Source organism: Felis catus, chromosome D2 (assembly GCF_018350175.1).
Source record: "Felis catus isolate Fca126 chromosome D2, F.catus_Fca126_mat1.0, whole genome shotgun sequence".
In the NCBI taxonomy this organism is placed as follows: Eukaryota; Metazoa; Chordata; class Mammalia; order Carnivora; family Felidae; genus Felis; species Felis catus.
The window spans coordinates 76,890,215-76,914,212 of NC_058378.1; the positions used below are offsets into that span (position 1 = coordinate 76,890,215).

At 38.0% G+C, this 23,998-nt stretch overlaps 1 protein-coding gene across 2 annotated transcripts in view; it reads left to right on the forward strand.

Moving 5' to 3' along the window:
- Positions 1–318: 318 nt before the first annotated feature.
- WDR11 (WD repeat domain 11) overlaps positions 319–23,998 on the forward strand; it is a 68,292-nt gene continuing 44,612 nt past the window's right edge. For both annotated transcript variants that reach the window (XM_011287593.3, XR_002146701.2), the window contains exons 1-11: positions 319–476; positions 1,310–1,421; positions 6,691–6,844; positions 7,756–7,929; positions 9,961–10,147; positions 12,620–12,785; positions 13,212–13,326; positions 14,350–14,545; positions 14,842–14,945; positions 18,367–18,543; positions 21,745–21,829. In XM_011287593.3, coding sequence (XP_011285895.2) covers positions 391–476; positions 1,310–1,421; positions 6,691–6,844; positions 7,756–7,929; positions 9,961–10,147; positions 12,620–12,785; positions 13,212–13,326; positions 14,350–14,545; positions 14,842–14,945; positions 18,367–18,543; positions 21,745–21,829 — 1,556 coding nt within the window. In that variant the 5' untranslated portion in view covers positions 319–390. The remainder of the gene's footprint in view (positions 477–1,309; positions 1,422–6,690; positions 6,845–7,755; positions 7,930–9,960; positions 10,148–12,619; positions 12,786–13,211; positions 13,327–14,349; positions 14,546–14,841; positions 14,946–18,366; positions 18,544–21,744; positions 21,830–23,998) is intronic.

Sequence of the window (23,998 nt, forward strand, 5' to 3'; positions counted from 1 at the left end):
TTCTTCTTGGCTACACTGCAGATGCCTAGGACAGGGCTTGGCATTTGGTAGCTGTCCTAAACAGATCAAAGTCAGAAAGGCTAAGTGGGGCTTTCAGCCCTTGCTTTTCACGATTTCCAGCAGGGCACAGAGGCCAATGCTGCCCCCACGGCAAAGCAAACAGACGTCATGGAAAGCAGCCCCGCCCCCACAGGGATAGGCAGCCCGGACCTGGGCGGCCGGACCCTGAAGGAGGCTGAACCGCGGAATCCAAGGTGGTGGGACCTTGCATCCGACGGAACCAAACGGCGGCGCTCAAGGAGCCACCCGGACTCTGCTTGGAACGGAAGCGCAGCGGCCGCCGCTTCCGGGTTGCCGGTGGGCGCCGAGGGCCGGGGTTTCGCCGAGGCGATGTTGCCCTTCACGGTGAACTTCAAGGTGTCTGCGCGCACCCTCACCGGGGCCCTCAATGCTCACAACAAGGCGGCGGTGGACTGGTGAGGGCGCCGCGCTCCGAGGCGGCCGGGCTCGGCCAGGAGTGTGTAGGGGAAGGGGAAAGAACGAGAGATTTCACCCCCCTGGTTAATTTTGGCCTCGCCAAGCCGGGGGGGCTGCCTTCACGCTAGAGACTTTCTTTTCATGCTGGGTTTTTGTTGTTCCTATAAAAGGAGTAACTTCCCCACGGGCGAACCCTCCCTGTGCAAACAGAGTTGCCCCGTTTCTCCCAAATTCTTGCTTTTTGCTCTTTCGCCCCGCACCTTCGCCCCCATCCCCTTCTCGTTTCTTTGCCTCGCCTCTGACCTCCAGCTTGTCTCCCTCCGCCATCAATTCCCCTGCCCACTTTCTCTTCCCCAATTTGTGCCTTCCTTCTGTGTCTTATACCTGTTTCTTACCTGTAACTATTCAACAGCTTTGCCAGACGAGGCGCCTGTTTCCTGACCTGTCATCTCACCTTTACCTTTTCACTGTAAACCAGCACCGCAACTCCGACCGTGAACCCTGAGGCACAAAGCAAAATTCTGTACGGCACGTTAGCCAGAGGACTGAAACCTCCTGTCTGTCCAGTGTTGCCTTATACATGCTTACGGCTGTATACGCATGTCTCTTAGAAACTTTTTTTTTATCCAAGTGAAAAACAAATGTCAACATTTTCAAGTTAGCTAGACGTTTTATTTAAATGAGATAAGGTAAAATACTGACCTTTATGCTTAAATAATAATTTTGTTAATGGTAGTATATATTAGATTTGCGATTTATCTTAGCATGTCTTGGCAAGAGAGAACTTAAGTCTTTGTTTTGTACTTAAGTTTTCATGTCACTGTTTTGTTAGGGGCTGGCAAGGTTTAATTGCTTATGGATGTCACTCGCTTGTAGTAGTGATCGATTCCAATACTGCGCAAACTCTTCAAGTTTTAGAAAAACATAAAGCTGATGTGGTCAAGGTAAGTCAAATTCCGCTTTCACCCTATAACGTATTGTCTATTCAGAAGTTTTAAATACCACTAGATTCTCATCAAGTCATATGTGTAAATGTTGAATAGCTTTTAGATATGATAATTTATCGGGGTATCCTGGTGTAGGCTAGGGTATGTATGATTTAATGGCAATCCAAGATGAGCTTTTAGATACTAGCTCTTAGGTGATTTTGAAGCTAATAGTCAACACCAATTCTACCATTTACCAGAATACTTAGTATATGCCAAGATTTGAGCACTTAGCATATGCTAAGCATTTACAGATGAAAGCCCTCAAGCAATTCATTGTCTAATGAGGAACAATGAAAACACAAATACAGTTTGATAAGTGAACTCTGGAAAGACAAAGGAGCTACCTATCACCTAGTTTTGGGATCTGGGGAGAGTCACAGAAGTCTTTCCAGCTTAGGGACTGGTCAGCCGTGGTTAGCAAGTGAGGAATTGGGGAAGAGCACCCCAGGAAAAAGGAAGGATAGGCATAAAGGTAAGTAGGGTGTAAAGATGGCTAAAAGTGGGGATATGCTTAAAGGGGTGATCGAAGAGGAGGCAGCCAGAGAAATTCATCCTTCCTGCAAGTGTTTCAAGGTTCTCAAGGAATTAGGATTTTTAAGTAGGCAGTTGATAAGGTCCTGTTGGCATCTTGGGAAAACTTACTCTGGCAGCAGTGCAGGATTTCTTGGAGAAAAGGCAAGATGGGGCAGGGAGATCGTTTAGGAGAGTTTTGCCATAATTTTAGCAGGAAATTCGAAGGGCCTAAAATTAAGCCAAGGCACGAAGGAGTCCTATTCAGGAGCTGCTTAAGAAGTAAACTTGATAGGGGTGCCTGGGTGGCTCAGTCGGTTTAAGTGTCTGACTCTTGATTTCAGCTCAGGTTATGATCTCGGGGTCATGGGATTGAGCCCCGCATGGGACTCTGCATGAACGTGGAGCCTGCTTGGGATTTTCTTCCCCCCCCCCCCCCAAAAAAAAACAACTTGATAGCCTTTTTAGTAGTCAGTTTAAGGAGAGTCGAAGCTATAGAATGATTCCAAGTTCTCTTTGAATAAGTGAATGATGTTGCTATGACAAGGTGAGTAGGTATGAAATCAGTGAATTAAATTTTCAACATGCAAAGTCTCAGATGCCTGGTGCACTTGACTTTTGAATTCTAGTGACCTGAAATTTTGGGGGAGAGGATTAGAGCTAGAGGTTTGGGGTTTTGGTTTGTTTGTTTTTGGTAATAGCTTTATTGAGATACTCCTACCATAAAATTCACCCACTTATGGTGTACAATATCCATGGTCTTTAATATGTTCATAGAATTGTGTAGCCATCGCTGCAGTTTCATCACTGAATAGAAACCCAGTACCTATTAGTAGCTGCCTCTAATCTTTCGTTTCCTCATCCCTAGGCATCCAGTAAAATAGTTTCTGTAGATTTGCCTATTCTAGACATTTCATATAAATGAAGTAATAACAATATGTGGACTTTTGTGCCTAGCTTCTTTCACCTCGTACTCAAGGTTCATCCATGTTTTAGCACGTTTCAGTACTCCGTTCCTTTTTATTGCTAAAGAATATTCCACTCTGAGTATACCACATGTACTGATGGACATAGGGGTATTTCCCACTTTTTAGGTATTAGGAATAATGCTGCTATGAACATGTATGTACAAGTTTTCATGCAAACATGTGTTTTCATTTCTCTTGGGTGCATACTGGGGAGTGGAATTGCTGACTCGTATGGTAGCTCTGTGTTTCACTTGTTTAGGAACTTCCAGACTATTTCCAAAGAGGCTGCACCATTTTACATTCCTATTAGCAGTATATGAGGATTCCAGTTTCTCTACATCCTCAGCGATGTTGGTTTTTCTCTGTCCTTTTGATTGTAGCCATCCTCCTGGGTATGAAGTGGTTCTCATTGTGGTTTTGGCGTGCATTTCCCTAGTGACTAATGATGTTGGACAACTTTTCATCTTTTCGTGTGTTAATTGGCCATTTGTATATCTTCTTTGAGAAGTGTCTATTTTAGTCCTTTGCCCATTTTAAAATTGTATTATCTTCTTATGGAGTTATTAGAATTCTTTATATATTCTACAGGTGTGTTCATCAACTGATGTCTCTTAGGAGACATATGGTTAGTAAATATTTTCTCTCGTTCTGTAAGTTGTCTTTCACTCTCTTGATGGTGTCCCATAAAACATAAAAGTTTTTTTTTATTATTATTATTTTAACGTTTATTCATTTTTGAGAGACAGAGAATGAGCAGGAAAGGGGCAGAGAGAGGGAGACACAGAATCTGAAGCAGGCTCCAGGCTCTAAGCTGTCAGCACAGAGCCCAGTGCAGGGCTTGAACTCACAAACAAACTGGATCACGACCTGAACCGAAGTTGGACACTCAACCGATTGAGCCACCCAGGCGCCCCAAACATGAAAGTTTTTAATTTTGATGTCCAATATGTCCATTTTTTCTTGTTTTTTCTGTTGTTAAAATTTACACCTTTGTTTTCCTCTAAGAAATTCTAAAGTTTTAGCTCTTAGATTTAGATTCATAATCCATTTTGAATTAATTTTTATATATAATGTGAAGTAGGGAAAATTCAGATGCCTTGTATCCTGCGATCTTGTTATTAAACTCATTAGACCTAGTAGCTCTGGGGACACTTTTTACATAGTCATGTTATCTGCAGATAACAGTTTAGTTTTTTCATTGATAATCTATTATGTCTTCTATTTTTTTTCTTGTCATATTCATATTGCATTGGCTAGGACCTCTACTATAATGAATAGGAATGGTGAGAAAATACTCTTGTTCCTGAGTCCAGGGAGAGGGCATTCAGTCTTTCACTGTTAAGTCTGAGGTTAGGTACAGGGTTTTATTTTGAGAAAAATAGGTTCTCTCTCTCTCACCTACTCCCCAATCTTTTTGGCATTTCTGGAGTTTTCACTTCTTTGTGTGGATCCGTGTTTCAGTCTGGTATTATACTCCCTTTGCTTGAAGAAATTCCTTCAAGTTCTTGAGGTATATGTCTAATATAGGATGATTCTCTTGGCTTTTATTTGTCTATAAAGGTATTTCATCAGTTTTTTTCTCTTATAATGCTTTAAAGATATTCCACTGTATGTGCAAATTCAAACACACAGCATTACGTAACTTCTGAGAGAAATTCTTATCTTTATTTCACTACATGCAATGTATGTTTTCTCATTTGGCTGCCTTCAAGATTTTCTCCTTATCCTTAGTTTTAGCAGTTAGATTAGGATATATCTAGGTGATTTTAAACACACACACACACACACACACACACACACACACACTGCTTGGCATTTACATAAATGGAATTCAAGCACTTAAATACATGCATACGGTCAATTCTTTGATAGTTTTATTCTGTAAAGTTGATGCAAACGCTGAAATTGGTGAATACTGAAATGTTGATTACTTCTAGAGGAAATACAGGTTAGGTTCCTGTGAGCCTCCTGTCATAACATTTTCATCAACTGATCAGTATTGTTTCATATGTGTTTTTGTTGATTCATTAACATTGAGCTCACAGCCAGCAGCACTAAAGCTCATGCCTGAACAGAGCTTATCTCGTGTTTTTTCCAGAAGGCACATCACAGCTTCTTGGGCTTGGGACCACTAGATAGCACTTGGGCACTGTGCTTGGGGACCATTTTGAATTTGAACAATGAAATCCTCAAGGAAAAGCACAAAACGTAAAAGACTCTTACCTATAGAGAACAAACAGAGGGTTGAAGGAGGGGTGGTGGGAGGGGGGATGGGCTAAATGGGTAAGGGGCATTAGGGAAGACACTTGTTGGGATGAGCACTGGGTGTTATACAGAGGGGATGAATCCCTGGAATCTACTCCTGAAATCATTATATCACATATGCTAACTAACTTGGATGTAAATTAAAAAGTAAATAAATTTAAAAAAAAAACCGCTTGTTTGCGTTATGAGAGCTGAAACAAGCACATTTTGTTTTATGTGGGAATTTTCACCCCTGTGCATGTGTCTGTGAATGACAGTGAAAGCCCTGCAAATACTGATTTTTTTAAATAAAAGCATCAATTTCAGTGAGGAGGCAAACTCACACAGCATCTGCAAATAATGAGTCCTGACTGTATACACACAAAAATATACACATAAATGCACATTCGAACATGTATGCTCGTACACATTTATACAGATATGTTTTATTAAAAAAAATTCTGGCCTGAGGAAAAGATGTATTACAATAGAATTTTAAGCCTTTTCAACACTAAAGTTCAGGAAATGTTTTGTTACTATCTTTTTCGTGAATGCTGTAGGAATTGGTTTCATACTTCCCTGCCTTAGCATTAGGCATAAACGTGTGTTTACGTATATATACGCACAAGTATCTATATGCATATGTTTATGTATGTATATATTGGAAGATTCTGTGGCATTTGGGTTCATTTATTAAACACATACTTGCTGAGCACTAGCTTTGGCACTGTGTTAAGGTCTGGGGATAGCAATATGACTGAGCCCTGTGTGATCCTGCCCCGTGGAGCTTACAATTCATGGGTTGGTGATATAGGTCAGAACAGGGTAAATAAAGCAATTACCAATTGTTGTTTGGAAAATCCTTTGAAGAAAACAAGCTGGATGCTGAGCTAGGACAGTGGAGAGATCGTGGCCTTGGAAGGCCATGGCTTTGGGCAAAATGAAGACCATATGTTTTATTCCTATCTCTAACCATCGGTATTTAATGCTCAGGATTAACCTGATTTGTGCCAGAATTCTTGTGGTTTTTATTTTAAAAATTCCTCTCTTAAGATGTTGCTTGAGGTATGAAGCATTTCTTTTTTTTTTTTTTTTTAAAGAGGAAAAATTAACATTTTTTTCCCCAATTTTAGGAAAAGGACAGTTAGAGGTTTTTTGCTTGCTTTTATTTTTTCCTACTTTTTTCTCTGCAAGGCTTTGGTCTTTCTAAGTTTTCTCCTTTTAATTAGGAGAGGAGAATATGGAAAACCATTCTGCTTAGCAGTTTAGGATTTTAGATGTCTTGTCATGATTAGATCTTATGATTGCAATGCAACTTAAAAAACATCACAAATAATAAGTCTGATTTTTGAGACAGAAACCAGTTTCCTGTTTATTCTTTCTAAATATTTTTGTAACATAGTGCAGACTGTAGTTGGGGTTCTGGTTGATGTTCTATGAAAATTGTGTTTAGTTTCATCCAGTACAAGTATTTACTTGATTTGATTTCTTCTTGATACTAGGTTAAATGGGCCAGGGAAAACTATCACCATAACATTGGCTCACCATATTCCTTGCGCTTAGCTTCTGCTGATGTCAATGGAAAGATCATCGTTTGGGATGTAGCAGCGGGAGTAGCTCAGTGTGAGATCCAAGAGCATGCCAAACCTATTCAGGGTGAGGAAAGTCTGTGCTCCCCTGTGTTTGTGTTAATATACTTACTCTTAGAATGGTTTTTCCCCCTTTAATTTCATCACTTCCCAGTTAACGCTTGATTGTGTTTAGCCTCTTCTATTGACCTGAATCTAGCTTTCTTTTCCTTATCAGTGTATTTCTGTACGTTTCCTCAAATCTCAGCTGATCTGTGCTTCTGTAAATTGTGCTGATTTTAACATTGACTTCAGTCAAGCATGATGAGAAAAATGAAGCTGCTATAAACAATATTGTAATCTAAGCTTGGCTGAACTGCTATTTTGAATTAGCCCTCAGTGCTTACTTTCTATTAATAGAGATGATCCACATTTTATTTTCATTTGCCTATAGATCATTTGTTTATTTATGTTACTGACTTAAAACCAATATCGTATTCTTTAGATTCCAGGCTTTGACTGAGTGGCTTTCCTGACTGAATGAATTTTTTAAAAATTCATTTAAAAATGTTTTGTCGAGTGTTTTGTACTAGGTGCCGAACTAGATGTTTATTTATTATTGTGAGAATAAACCTGAAACTCTGCAAAGTTCTATTAAGTAATTCCACAAAAATGTTAGGAGAATATGACCTTGATCATGGCCAGCACAGTCTAAGACACAAAGTTTTAAGCAATGACTAGTGAAAACTGTCTTGTATTTTCTTTGAAGTAATTTGAAAATGTTGACCTTGAGGTTCTACTGTCCAGACAGCTCATTTTTATATAAAATTGCACTTTTTCTGTTCATTCTTCGCATAAATACCCATATATGCAACATAGAAGGGAAGTTGGGATTTTAAGGATTATGAAAAACAAAACAAAACAAAGTAAATGTCAAGAATACATTAGCCAAGAGTTCTGAAGTGATTTCTGAATTTTGCCTTTATCCGGTCTTTACAGATGTTCAGTGGTTGTGGAATCAAGATGCTTCCCGAGATTTACTACTTGCTATCCATCCACCAAATTATATTGTGCTTTGGAACGCAGATACCGGCACCAAACTGTGGAAGAAGAGCTATGCAGATAACATTCTTTCTTTTTCTTTTGACCCTTTTGATCCCTCACATTTAACTTGTGAGTAGTAGTCTCTGGTGGAAAATGAGTTCTTCATAATATAGTTAATACTATATACATAAAATATGCACAACCCGCATCGTACATCTATAAAGTGAAAACAACTGAGCAAAGTGGAGAAGTCCATATATCTGCAGCTCCTAATACAGACACTAAATCATAATCCCGTATCATTTGCAAGTATTTTGATGGTTAGAAATTTAAATCAGCAAGCTGTACCTTCACTGTGTTGAATTCGTAAATAGAATTAGATTAGCCAGGGAGAGGGAGTTGCTGGGCTATGCTAATTCAGGCTTAATTAAATTTGTTTTTCTAGGAACATTTAAAGAACCTGAGTCAAGAGTTTCATTTAGTATGTGGCCAAATTCAGTTCCTCTTTTAAAAAAACCGTTTAAATTCATGCCATGTGTCTTGAGTGCCGTAAACAGACGCATGTGAGGAACAGAATAAGCCCAAGGGGATTTTTTCTTGCAGGGGTTGTTTTTGCCAGTGCGCTTTTGATAATTCACTGAGCTGCTGATCTAAAAACTAGAGTTGTTGTCAGACATGTATTTTTGTAACTAAATGATTTAGGAGAGATTCCTTATTCAGTATCTGACAGGTATTTCTTGAGCTATCACTACATGCCAGGCATAAAGGAAATGAAGGGGAAGGGGGGGTGGGATGGGCAGGTTGTCAGATTAGACAAAGTGGTCAGAATAGACTTCATTTTGATATTTGATCAAAAACTGGAGAGGTAAGGGAATTAGCTGCGGTAAAGAATGTTTTCCCTGAATTTGAATGACTCGGAGTTCTGACTTTTATCTACCGGCGTGTGTTCTTACTGAGTATATATTTGTGTGTTGGAGAAGGAAGAGAAGGGTATACAAACAGAAACTAAAATGGGCAGTGTGGCCATGGAGCTCCAGTAGTGTGTGGTTAGGCTTTGCATGTTTCTATCTGTGTATACGATCATGTGCCTACACGAACTCTCTGCCTAGTTTGTGTGGTGCTGTGGGGACGAAGGGGAGGGCTGCGTTAGCTGATCGACTCAGGGAGGGAGGGCATCATAAAAATGGGGAATGAATGAGACCTTGGAAAGTGAGTTCTGTCATCTGAAAAGGAGATAAGGCCTCAGGCTAACTTACTGCATCTCTGTAATTTGGTTGATAAAAGCACTGTATATTTCAAAGCTTCAGTTCACCCAACATCTTTGATTTACTCCTATTGAATGTGCTAAGGCTGTCATAACTCTTGAATACTTCTTTGCTCTCTGTGCTTAAGGCAGCCTCACTGTCTGCAGGAAGCCAGGGTAGACAAGATTTCTCTGTTCAGATATCCTTGTAACAGCCCCAGTTTTGGAGGGAGATTATTTTTCAGCATAAAAAGGCATAATTTGTGTTGGTAAATGTGGTGCTGCCTTCTTGAATACTTCTGTTTCCCGTACATTCATTTAGTAAGCCATTGTTGGCACTCTATTTTTACTCTAGATATAAGGAGAAAAAGAATACTCTTTCATATTTCCTGAGGTTCAGTCCGATGCTCCAGAAGAAAAAGGAAATATATTTAGATTGAGTAGCTCATGATAATCATAAAAAATTAATAACACATCAAATATTTGAACTTAGCTACGTGTGATATGTAGAGTCTCTTATATATGGGATTTTTTTTTTCGTCTGTGAATTTTATATTCTGAAAAGTCTTTGGATTTTGAAGTTAACGGATATAATGAAGAAAGGTTTTTAATGAAAGTCCGTGCACTGAATTTATTTGGAAGAACAAACATTTGTTCTTTCTGCCGGCAACCGTCTGGTATCGTTTTAATATAAAACATTAATTTAAAACACTGAGCTTGGAGGCCTCCGATGAATTGTAATGGACCACCTGTTTGACTTCAACTTGGAGAACATTCCAGTTATGTTATGACTACATTACACTGCCAGTTCTATATTACTAAAATTATCATTACCTTGCTTTCAGGCTTGTATTGGAATAAAACTCTGCGCTAAACTTGATTAAACTTTAATCAGAGTTTTGCTTCTCTCAATATAGTACTCACCAGCGAGGGTATTGTATTCATCTCAGACTTCTCTCCAGCCAAGCCTCCCTCGGGCCCTGGGAAAAAAGTTTACATATCCAGCCCACACTCCAGTCCAGCTCATAACAAGCTGGCTGCAGCCACAGGGGCCAAGAAGGCTCTTAATAAAGTAAAAATCTTAATTACTCAAGAGAAACCTAGGTAAGTTACAAGTGTAAAACTAATAACCTTCATCTGTTCACCGTTTATCTGCCATGCATTCATGCAGCATCATTTTTGAAGATGTACTTATACTGGTTTTCTTCTTTACCTCCCCCTTTCTTATTTCTGGTTTTGAATTTACAGGAGGAGAATGTTCTGTCTCTTCCCCAAAGAGGAGATTCTGCATTAAACACGGTTCCTTCATTTCTATTCATTGTGCTAACCTCTCCCCCACTAATTTTTACAGATCACAGTTTTTGACTTCAGTTTTTTTTTTTATCTCTGAAAGTATAAGATGAAGATTTTAAAGTTGGCTGTTAAGTACATTAAAAATTTGGGGGAAAAAGCTGGATTTTCATTTTAAATATATTTTCCTGACTTAAATGCCATGCAGTCTCATTAGCTGCTAAAATACGTGTGTTTCTCTTACACATGTGAAGATGTTTCCTATACTGGTAAAGGGCCAGGATTCTAGGGAACAGTATAGCTGTGTGACTCAGAAAATTCTTTAATGTTGCTCAGATTTCAGTCTCCCAATCTCTAAAACAGTGTTCTAAAGGATTTTGGATGGTCGTTGTAAGGATTAATAGATACAGTAACTTAAGTACTTAATGTAGTGGCTGATACTTAGCAAGCATTTATTTGGTAAATGCTACCTGTTGTTTATCTCAGAAATTGGAACGGAATAAAATTTTATTTTAAGTAGCTAATTTTATGCATTAGAAATAGATTTTAGTCCTTTTTTTCCCTAGAGAGCTATGATTGTTCTTATATTTTTATTGCTTTGGCAGTTTTTTGGCATTCATTTTAAAAAGGCTCTTATTTTTAATGTGCTAAAATTATTCTCTCTAGATTTTATGGTTAATTACCTGAAAAATATATGCTAAAATACAAATAGCTCTACAAATATATTCTGAATTTATATATAAGTATCCTTTTTATGTATTCAGCCATAGGCTGATTACATTCACTAATTTATCCCCCACCCTGTGCCGAAATAATTTAAGATTGTTCCTTAAATGCCTTAAGAGAATTTTCTATTTTTTTTTTTTGTTTGATTCTGTGTTATAAATACATGTTTTGAAGTCTGAATTATTTTATGTTATGATTTGGGGAAATGAATTCCTAGTGCCTTCGAATAGAACCACTCCAGGTGCATTCACATCCATCATTACATATCCAACTACAGTTCTGGGCAGCATTACGGTGCCTATTTTATAAGTGAGGAAATTGAGTTCCACATTGTTTGAAATATGTTCCTCAAGCTTGCCCAACTAGGAAATGGCAGAGCCAGGATTTTAATGCAAGCTGTGTCCCTCTTCTAGTCCTCTAGTCTAACTTTGTTTTAATTTGAAATGTTTTAATCATTATAGAAAAGGAAAACAGCACATAATTTTATGTTTATTCCTATTTAAATATGTTTAATATGAAAAGTTGTGATTAAATATATGCAAGTCACAAACGACTAAAATGATTCTTGAGTCTCTTGAACAGTCTCCTGCAATCATTATATATACACAGAAGAAAATGCTGTGATAAGTGAATATGATGCCCTACTTTGTTTCAAAAAAGATTTAAGACCACTTAAAAGTGAATGAAGGCAGAGGGGAAGTGACTTGCCCAAGGCCATACAGATAGTTCATTGACTCCTGATCCAGGGGCCCTAATTGGCAGAATTATTTTTGTTTTGATGCTGAGTCTTGATTTCAGCAGTCTGTCTGGTACCTTTTTTTTTTTTTTTTTTTTTTTTTCAATATTTGAGAGAGAACACACGAGCTGGGGAGAGAGGAGAAAATCCCAAGCGGGCTTCACTCAGCGCGGGGCCCGATGTGGGGCCCTAGCCCACGGACCGTGAGATCATGACCTGAGCCGAAGTCAAGAGTCGGATGCTTAACTGACTGAGCCACCCAGGTGCCCCTGTTTGGTGCTTCTAATTGCAAAATAAAAATAAAACTACTGGGGCGGCTGGGTGGCTCAGTCGGTTGAGCATCTGACTCGGTTTCAGCTCAGGTTGTGATCCCAGAGTCGTGGGATCGAGCCCTGCGTTGTGCTCCACACTGAGCATGGAGCCTGCTTGGGATTCTCTTCCCCTTCTCTGCCCCTCTCCCCTCACGCTCTCTTTCTCTCTAAAGTAAACAAAATTTAAAACTTTTAAATAAGTGAATAAAACTCTCTTATGAATGCCAGTACAGTTTTGTCACCTACCGTCTTACAGACTTCGTACTTTAAATTTCTCAGAAATTTAGAATGTCTCTAATCTATGCAATATTGTTGTCATAAATTTGGACTTTGGCATGTAGTAGAGAAATAATTTTAGATGCTAGTCCCTGTTGGTCATTTCAGGAAACAATTGTACATTCACATTGACAGTTCTGTGGCAAGGACAAAAATCAGTATTTTATTAGCTTTTTCTGATATGAATAAAGTCTTTGACTCATTTCTTGATGCCTAAAATACATTTACTTTTTTCAGTGCTGAATTTATAACTCTCAATGACTGCCTTCAGTTGGCATATCTGCCTTCCAAAAGAAATCACATGTTGTTACTCTATCCTCGAGAGATTTTAATCCTTGACCTTGAGGTGAATCAAACAGTGGGTGTGATTGCAATAGAACGAACGGGAGTTCCATTTCTGCAGGTATCTGTGATTTATAAATTACATCCCCAAAAGTTGATTATGAATGTTATAGAAAGAAAAAACGTAATCGTAGAAATGTCCTTAGTTCCACCTTCTCTTTTCTGTTTATTTAGAAATTAACAATGTTGTCGTATATTCCGATTTTTCTACACTTTCAATTGGTTTGATTTACCCTAGAAATTCTTCTGACTGGTCTGGAGATAAGTATTGAACTATTTAAGTTACCTAGACAAAGACAAATTTTTTATGTATATAAGTGGAGTTTTTGAATGTTCATTTAGTTTAAAGCTTGGAGATTATGTGTGTATTTTTGTTTTCCTTTTATTTTTCTTTTGCCCATATTCTCTAAATATGAGTTCTGAGCTTCCCACTATATACTCTTTAATCTATTGTGTTTTTTAAAATGATTATATTATCTTTTTAAAGGTAATACCCTGCTTTCAACGAGATGGTTTATTTTGCCTACATGAAAATGGTTGCATAACTTTACGTGTTCGAAGATCTTATAACAGCATTTTTACCACTTCAAATGAGGAGCCAGGTGAGTTTATATCTCAGAATAATATTAATGTATTTTTCTTTAGAATTTCATAAACCTTCATGTGGCAGATACCAGCCAAAGCATAGAGTTAATGGTAATCCTGGCCTTGAGAAGGTAGTATATGGTTGTGCCCTGGATCGGGCTCCACACTGACAACACAGAACCTGCTTGGGATTCTCTGTCTCTGTCTCTGTCTCTCTCTCTGTCTCTCTGTCTCTCTCCCCCTCTCCCATTCATGCTGTCTCTGTCTCGAAATAAATAAACTTAAAAAAAAAAAAAGTAGAATATGGTCATAATATGGGGCATAAAAAAGCACGAGCCCAAGATTCATCTCTTGGTGTTACAATAGTGTTCGTCCTACACAGCAAAGAAAGTAATGATTTGTAATTCCTTCTCAGTTGTATCCATGAGCCAAGTAGGTATTATCTTTGTGAATTTTTCTTCAGCACAAGTAGACCCAGTAAAATACCTTTGTTATTACACTCCCTGACTTCACCTCTGCTTTAGGCATTTCCATTGTAAAATGACATGGGTTAAAAAGTCACCAGGGTACTCAGTTGTCATTTTCAGTCTTCTCCTGGAGAATGAAAGTGGTGTTTTGTAAAGTGATGTACTACTTAAAGGCAAAGGTGACTTTCACATCTTTTGTAGAGAGCCATTATTTTCGGGCTCATTATATAGACCACTGTAAATTATGATGCTCTATAGTGTACTGTACATTACTTAATCATATCACTGTTGATCCTTTTTCAAAGTTATTTTCTTCTTTAAAAATATTAAAAAACAAGCCATATTGATTATAGTTTTTATTTTGGAAATTAAACTTGGCGTAGACCGTCGTTAAATGAATTATATTTGTATTCTGAAATTAGTAGTAATTGTAAAGAGAGAAGGCATGTGTGACAGACTCTGCACTAGTGAAGGAATGATGTTCTTTTTAGTTGAGGTTTGATTTGAACTAAATAGTAGTGATACTGCTGTGGTTGTTTTCTGCCATTTAAAAGAAAACAATACTGTGTTAAGATCCAGATCCTGTCCAGGAACTTACCTATGATTTACGAAGCCAATGCGATGCCATCAGGGTGACAAAAACCGTGCGTCCCTTCAGTATGGTGTGTTGTCCTATCAATGAGAATGCAGCTGCCCTCGTTGTGAGTGACGGCAGGGTCATGATATGGGAGCTGAAGTCTGCTGTTTGTAACCGAAGCTCACGGAACAGGTAAATGAATCAACAGGATCATTTTCTGGTTTGTTTCCTCTTTTTAAAAGATTACTAGAATCATATGAAAATAGCAGGGACTTTTATTCCTACAGAAAATATTTTTAAAGTGAGAATTCAGACTTCAGATTATCAGGGAATTGTGTAAATCTGCCAGGGAAATTTGCCTATGGGTAAGATTAATAAGTACTGTAAAAGTGGGTAGAATGCCATGATCCGAAAATGGTAATTTGAGTTACTGAAATGTGACGTCGGTTTTAAATATGTGAAATCATGTAATTGTTATGTCTTTGCAGTAGTTCTGGTGTGTCACCTTTATATTCACCAGTGTCTTTCTGTGGAATTCCTGTAGGAGTGCTACAGAATAAACTCCCAGACCTCTCCTTAGACAACATGATTGGTAAGCTATTTTCTTTCCTCTAACGTTTAGGTTAGGTATTCTTCTTGAAGGGCAAAATTAATAGTCTCTGGTTTGCAATTATTATAAAGTCAAAGTTAATACTTGAGAAAACTAAAATGTGGAATCATTCTTCCCTCAATAAATCCGAGAGTATGAAATATTTAAGCATAAAAGCCTAGATGAGCATTACAGTTATTAGAATTAGAAAATGTTCATTCATGAGAGATTCTGATTTAAATGAAGGGGATGACATTAGGCCTCCGAATGCCAGATGTAGTCTGTGCTGAGTCCTGCCCTACCTCCCCATGGCCTTCATGCTGGCTGGTCCCTTCACTCTGAACACATACTTTCTTTCTCTCCCTTTCTGCTACTCCTAATTCAAGATTCAGCTCGAGTGTTGCTTTCTTTAGTCTCCCTAGCCTGACCTAAATGGTCTTCATTTGTGGTCCCTAACAGTGGTCGGTTGATTGTAGTGATTTTGTTTCCTCCAGTAAATTATAAACCCTGTAAGTTTGGGTCAGTGTTTGATTCCACTTTGTATCCTGAGCACTCAGCAAAGAGCCTTGTACATTCAAGATGTGCAGTGTACATTTGTTGAAGGAACAAAGTGAGCAGTTTTAGAAAAAGGTTATTTTAAACATTTTGATGTACATTTTAAAATTTTCATGTTGGGGATTCTTTCAATAAATATTTAATTACAGATAACATATTGTTTCAGAGTTATTTAAGTATTATAGGGTCAGTATATACTAGAGGAAGAATGAGGATTTATGATTTCAAATATTGTACAACTAGAAATTATAAATATGCCAAGGAGTTTTGATGTCTAATTCTTTGAAAATTGTGGCTCTGGCTTATAAAGGATTTTCTGTACCGTTATTTGTAAAATTCATATTATTTAGTAGGTTTTTTTTTTAATGCTGATGATGATTATACTAGAAAGAACATTACCATATTAATCTTTAAAAAAATTTTTTTTAACATTTATTTATTTTTGAGAGAGAGAGAGAGAGGGACAGAGCGCGAGCAGGGGAACCCACGGACCATCAGATCATGACCTGAGCTGGGTGTCAGATGCTTAACCAACTGAGCTACCCAGGCACTCCTCCTTTATTAATCTTTTTAATCAGAGATGACATTTGGGGCACCTGAGTGGCTCAGTTGGTTAAGCATCTGACACCCAGCTCAGGTCATGATCTCACGGTCTGTGGGTTCGAGCCCCACGTTGGGCTCTGTGCTGACAGCTGGGAGCCTGGAGCCTGCTTCGGATTTTGTGTCTCACTCTCTCTCTGCCCCTCCCCCACTTGTGCTCTGTCTCTCAAAAATGAATAAAAGTTTAAAAAAATTTTTTTTTTTAAATCAGAGATGACATTTATTGGTGCTGTGCTAAATGCCCTGCATGTTACCTTAATAACCCTGCAAGGTGGGTAATACTATTATTATTTCTATTTTATGTAAGTGGGAACTGAGACCCAGAGAGATTTAAAAAACTTGTCCCAAACCACACAGCCAGTAAGTGGAAGAGCCCCCATGTGAGCCCAGTCACCTGGTTTGGAATCTGCTCCTTGGCCATGACCTCCAGTTCTGGCTGCTCTACTGTGATCTTAGGCAAGACCTGACTTCTCCAGGCCTTGCTTTTCTCACGATTCTTCCCACTTGCAAAATCCTTTTGCTCAATGACACTAACTTGTATATTTAAAATTCTTTCTCCTCATCTTCCAAACATAATCCATATGAAGAAGTTTAGACACATACTTGTTTTGCAGAATTCATTTTGTCAGTAACACAGTTTGCTGAGTTAATTGACCTTGTCTTCACTTAATATAAAATATTAAAGTGAAAAGAATTATAAACACTCATGCATAGAACTAATCAGTAATATGAAGCCCACAGGAGGCTGAAATTTCATGCTGTTTAGGTATCTAAGTGATATAAATTACATTTTTTAAGAGACAAAAGGATACGGATTGTATACAATTCCTGACAATGTAGTTGATTTAAAAGCATTAAATAAATAAAGCTTTGTTACTTGAAAACATTTTAATTAAAACTTTTAATTAAACTTTTAATTTGAAATTCACTATGTCCTTAGTGATAATTGAAAGCAATTCATTTAAATACAGAGGCCTGATTTATATTCATTGGGTAAAGCCTGCTGCTTTTTAAGACCTAATCTGCCCTACCTTGTGAATTGCCTCTATGGGAGAAGTTTGAAGAAAAATATGGCCATTCTCAGAAGTCAACTCCAAGCTACAGAGGGTTGGTAAACATGGTACCTATGTGTTGAACTTCACATTCCTTTAGACTCTGTTTTTTGTTACCAAAGGCTGATATCAATTGTATCACTGATCTTAAGGGATCATTTTATTTGGATTAAATTGATGGCCATTTTTCCTGTACGTCTTAGAATTTTAAAGTGTCACTTTATTAAAACGACTTTATAACTTCAGAAAGTTATAGTCAATATTCAGAGTCCCATCATCCACTTACAGTAATTATTTACATTTTCCCCTTTCACAGTGTATGTGTGGTGTGTGCATACATATGTATATGTATGTGTCTACACACACCCACACTCATGTATCCTTTATTATGTGTTCTTGACGACTATGTCCCGGTATTCAGTAGTGGTTTATAGGAAGAAAATTTGTATATTATACTCTTTTTAGTGAGTGGTCTTGATTTTGTTGTACTCTTCATATTCACGTTTTGTTAAAATGGTTCTACCAAATCTTTTTAGTTTGAGACTTAATAACCTAAGTATAAATGCTATATCTGAAAACAATGCCCATCTAACTGTCAACTGTGACAGTTTATACTTATTTATACCATATATTAACATATATTCTCATGTTTGTATGTAACATATATCTTATTTATATATGTTATTTTATATGTTTATATATGAAGTATTTAATTATAAGGCTTAAATTTTATAATTACATTGACACACTAAGATTTCCCATTAGAAATCTAGATGGGTTCTTTGAACCTGCAGTTGGCGATTACTATTTTATGTATACTTGAGCAAGTGCATCAGTTTGAAAAGCAACCCTTTAAAAAGGCAGGAGGTAAGGTGGGAATGTACTGCAATATCCCACTCCGTAGAAGCTGCTCTCTAACCCAGGTCCCCTCATTGGCTTTGTTTGGTGTCCTCGTACCCGGCACTCAGGCTGAAATCATGCTTCTTAGATGACAGGTCCCTGAGGTCCGGACAGCAGTACTCCGGAGTGGTCTGTCCTCTGAGATGGTAGACGGTGCGGTTTAAGTCCCATAGCCAAGTACAGAGCCACTGTTCAGCTGTAGCCCCTCGGGTGCTGCGTGATACCCTGTAGGTCTGAAGAGTATTTCCACTGAAAAGTTTCTTTACCTTTCAGCATACGTTGTAATGAATATGTTTGTATTTTTGATTACTGATCAGGACAAAGTGCCATTGCTGGGGAGGAGCATCCTAAAAGCCCCGTTCTGCAGGAAGTGCACCTCAGGTTCCTGCTGACGGGACTGCTTTCAGGGCTGCCCTCACCTCAGTTCGCCATCCGCATGTGCCCGCCGCTGACCACAAAAAACATCAAGGTGTATCAGCCACTGCTTGCTGTTGGTGCGTATTGGACCTGTCCTTTTTTTAGTCCTTCATGCCTCCTTTCGTTTATAAGACATTTAAGTTTGCTGGTTACTGGAAAATCCTTTCTTTGAGGATAAGGACGAAGAGGCCCAGTGAAATCACATATATACACATCTTAAAGTATTTTGCTTCTTGGGGCGCCTGGGTGGCTCGGTCACTTAAGAGTCCAACTCTTGACTTCGACTCAGGTCATGATCTCTCACTGTGTGAGTCTGAGCCCCGCATCAGGCTCTGCTGACAGCGTGGGGTCTGCTTGGGATTCTGTCTCCCTCTCTCTGTGCCCCTTCCCTGCTTGCTCTCTATCTCTTCTCAAAATAAAAATAAACTTAACATTTTTTTTTCTTTTTTCTGTCCTTTTAAGCCACCCTTTTTAGTCATTTAATTTAATTTAAAAATTTTTTAAGTGTATTTATTTTGAGAGAGAGAGTGTGAGCACAGGGTAGGGGCAGAGAGAGAGAATCCCGAGAAGGCCCTGCGCTGTTAGTGTGGAGCCCAATGTAGGGCTAGAACTCATGAATTGTGAGATCGTGACCTGAGCCCAAACCAAGAACCTACCAAGCCATCCAGGCGCCCCTATTCATTCATTTTGATCGCAGTGTTCACTCCTCCACCTGACCCTGGGTGATAGAGCCCCTGACACAATGGGTATCTTTCTGAAATGTTAAGAGGATAATCTGTGTGATGCTGAATCCAGATTCCTTGTCTTCTTTTGGACTACCCAAGGCTTATTCTGTGCATGTCATTTTGTTTTGGGTTTTTGTTAATGAATAACATAATCACAGCTAGTATTTTAATGATAGCAGTGCTCTTCATCTGGTATGAATTGTGTATGAAATGTTGTTTAAAGTGACTGTGGTCTCTCTAAAATAAGATTTGCCTTTTGGGTTGAAATTGCAAAGTTTTGTAGTATAGATAGAAAATTGGTCTGGGTTTCAACTTGCTGTCACGTTAACTTATAGTAATGTGAGTAACCTAACTTCCTTTATAGAGGAAAGCAAATTTTAATTTGCTATTAAGTATATAAGGTTAAAGTCCATTTCTCTATAATTTCAAAAAGTATATTCATTTGAAATTGTCAACATTTTTTCTTAAGAGGCTGTTGGTTGGCTTCTGGCTTTCACTCTGGGCCTGTAACACGATTTGTGATTTTTTTTTTTTTTTTTTATCCTAAAATGAAAACCTGACCCACAGTTATTTTGTTGCTAGGATGTCTCAGCGTCTCAGCTAACAGTTGACTTGTGAGTACTGAAGGCTCACTGGAGTAATTCTATTTGTCAGTGTTCTGATTTTCCCATTTTTCCTATCACTGTCTTCCAAAAGTGGTTTGCGTTTTAAGGTTTGGTAGTCTGTGTGTACATGTGTCCACATTTATGTAAATCAAATATTTAGTTTTTGCTTCAGAAACTATTAAGCCTCTTATAGAAATTTTAATTGGAATTTGTCAGTGTACATTATATGGACGTGCATGTACAGTGTCAGTATACCTAATTTGTGAAATAGGATTTGGTCAATTTCTTGGAGAAAATTACTTCTTGGCACAGCTAAATAATAAGAGCTGAGTCGGGATCTGAGATTTCTCTCTTTTTTAAAAATTTTTTTTACAACTTCTTTTAAGTTTATTTTTATTTATTTTGGGAGAGTGAGTGAGCAAGGGGGTGGGGGGGAGAGGGCGAGGGCAGAGAGAGAGGGAGACAGAATCTCAAGCAGACGCTACACTGTCACCACAGAGCCTGATGTGGGGCTCGAACTCACAAACCCGTGAGATCATGACCTGGGCTGAGATCAAGATTTGGATGCTTAACCGACTGAGACACCCAGGCGCCCCAGGATCTGAGATTTCTGTTGTAGAAGAAGCTCTATTGTACTGGTGTGTCGTGACAGTCAAGTCATTTATTGAGTTTAATACACACAAAGTAAAAGGAAAAAACATAAATAAGTGCCTAAGCTTTTGTAGAGTCACTAGGGGAAAAGAGGCAGAGTTCCACTGTGGAATTCTTCCTCCTATAGTACCCCTAGAAGATTAGATCATAGGTTCAGCGTCATCAAAACTTGCAGAATATAGAAATCATTTGATTATTATGAAGATCTGTTAATTGAAAGATTTTAGTAATTTTTTAGATATTGTCTCAGCGCTAGAAGTGACTAATTATTGTGGAATAGATGATAAATGCACCCAAGTATGATAGTGTATTTTCCTAAAATAGTTTTATAAAATATTTAATGAAGCTTTATTCAGCAGGTGAGCTAAAATTGGAGCTTACCTAGCATTTTTACTTCTTTTATTATTATTATTCTGTTATTTCTACATTCGATTACTTTGCGTGAATCCATTCATTTTTTTAAGTCATGTGCTGTGAGAAAGTGATTGGCCAACAAGTTATACTGTTGACTTTTCTGGCTTCATTTATAAAAACATTTTAAGGACTGAAACTTTACTTTTTTAAGTATGGCCATATCCCTTCAAATTAAGTTTTAGACACACACACTACCTGAGACCATGAAAAGCATTAGGCATAATAATAACTATAAACCAAAATTACACTGATAACAGAAATAGTACTTAGTTTGTGCTAGGTACTATACTAAGTGTTTAAAATATGTCTTCTAATTTACTCTCCAACACATAGATTTTCTATGGGAATAAGAACACAGATTAGTATAGGTAGGTGATTTGTAAGACTGTAAGACAGAGCCAGAGCTTGACCTCAGGCTTGTAATCCACAGCGAACCGCCATACTTGACCATCTCTATGATTTATGTAATGTAAAAGACAAAACAAAACAAATCTTTGTAAAGAAGAATGCAAAAGTCCTGCTTAATGAGTTCTGCTAGGTTGCCTTTTTGAGGACCAGCTATATAGTAAACCAAATCTCAGAAAGTATGAGTTCTCATGTATAAAAAAGCTCAGCAAAATGCTTCTTCAAATCCTGTGTGTATTGAGTTAGAGTTTTGAAGTCTTTCTGTAAAAACCTATCCCTGGATTTAGGTAAGATTCAGACCACGTAAGATTTTTTGAGAAGAGAGAAGACAGAGAAATTAACTCTTTCTTCACTCATCGCTTGGGTTCCTTTTAGAAAAGGTAAATTTACAAAATGATGAAAATCTTGAGAAAAGACTTGTTGGAAAGATCTGGAACTCCCATTAGATTAATACCCTTCTTTTACATCATTTCGATAGGTACAGGTAATGGTTCTGTCCTGGTGTACCATCTCACCAGTGGGCTGCTGCACAAAGAGTTAAGCGTCCACTCATGTGAAGTCAAGTGAGTATGTCGTTGTGACATTGACATCACAAATATAAGAATACTGGAAAAAAGTTCTGGTAGAATTTTCTACTTTGAATCCTCTGCAGAGGTGGTTATTTGCCTGGAAACTTTGAACAGTGATTATTCAGGTTTAGAGTAATGGTTATGTTAATCAAGGCTGAGCACTAATTGTTTGCTTTGTGAAAGGGTATTATGCAGTGGGAAGTTTTCTTTCTACCTTTTATGGCTGCATCTTATTTCTACAGTCTAGGGTATCTTCTCACTAGATATCACTGCGTTTCCTTGTTCATATTTCTATTATTTGTTTTTCATGTCTATAGAGATCCATCAGTAAGACTATTCCTGAAAAATTTGAATCAAGTTGTTTTAACTATTAACAAATCTGATTTGTTTTTTGTTTCAACACCATGAGGAAAGGACCAAACTGTATGGCATTTCTTCTTTCATTTTGAGAGGTGATGTGCTTTATGAGTTCTGTGCATTCAGAGATGTCTGAGGGAAGAAGGTTGCTTCCTGTTTTAATGTGCGCGCATTATCTGCTCCGTAGCTTTTTTTTTTTTATTTTTTTGGAAATGTTTATTTCTGAGACAGAGACAGACAGAGACAGACAGAGTGGGGGAGGGGCAGAGAGAGAGGAAGACACAGAATCTGAAGCAGGCTTCAGGCTCTGAGCTGTCAGCACAGACCCCGATGCAGGGCTCGAACTCACGAACCGTGAGATTGTCACTCAACCGACTGAGCCACCCAGGCGCCCAGATAGCTTCTTTTGTTGATGGCATGACTGCTTTTCTTTGCCCCAGCAAAGATGGATTGTGAAGTTATGCATGTATAATATAAATTTATCACATTTCTACCATTTTTGATCTTTTAACATAAGAAAGGCTATTTTCTGTCCTTTGTACTTTATATAATTATAGGTCTCACGCGTATGTTAAAATTCGTATGATCCCTTAGTGAACACGTTATTCTGACTAATTGTGTTTTCCAAATGGGGAAGGGTTAACCCTTTAAGTATCACAACTTCTGATTATGATGGAAGTTCCAGAAAAGCTTACATTGCCTTCAAGTGTTGTTTGTGGTGCAGCCCAAATGACTGTTGGTTGCCACCTTATGCTGTGCCCTCCAGCAGCCCCTTAAATACCTAATGTATTTAGAAATCACTTTCCTAATTTCCGTGGAGTCCTAATGTCTTTAGAAATCACTAGGGTGTCGGATGCAGTGACACAGGTCTGAGTTTGGCCCATTTCAGGCTCTTGTTCGTCTTTTCTTCTGGTAGACCTTTCTGCCTCTGCTAATACCTGCTCTCTCCCTTTCTTGTCTGCATTTCTTCTCTTGACATTCCCTTTCACCCTTGCCTTTGTGTAGTGTTTCCTTCTGTGGGTGACACCAGCCAGCCAGTCAGACTCTCCATTTAATCACAGTGTGTTCTGAGGATTGTGTTAAGTGCTAATATTTTGCATGACCATTTCATTGTATCCCCACTACAACTTTATATGGTAGGCACTATTTTTATTCCCATTTTACAGAAAAAACAGTATTGTAATGTGTGAAACAGTAGATGGAATTTAACCTGGGCGTTTCAGGCTTCAGAACTGACCTTTATTTATAGTACATGGGCTACATCTCCAGCTAAAAAAATGCATGTAGCACACATTTTGGCAACAAGATAAAAATGTTGACTGATCTGGGATTCATATACCTGCTTCTGGAAAATCAGGTCATTTTCATTTTTTTCTGAACACTGAAATCTTTAATAAAGACTCAATAGCTAGTTTATCAGCAAGCTATTAGTTTTTTTTTTTTTTATAAAGCCATGGCAAACTAATTTTCTCTCATTTTATTTATTTATTTATTTATTTATTTATTTATTTATTTATTTATTTATTTTAATGTTTATTTTCTTTTTTTTAATATGAAATTTATTGTCAAATTGGTTTCCATACAACACCCAGTGCTCATCCCAACAGGTGCCCTCCTCAATACCCATCACCCACCCTCCCCTCCCTCCCACCCCCCATCAACCCTCAGTTCATTCTCAGTTTTTTTTTTTTTTTAAATTTTTTTTTTTCAACTTTTATTTATTTTTGGGACAGAGAGAGACAGAGCATGAACGGGGGAGGGGCAGAGAGAGAGGGAGACACAGAATCGGAAACAGGCTCCAGGCTC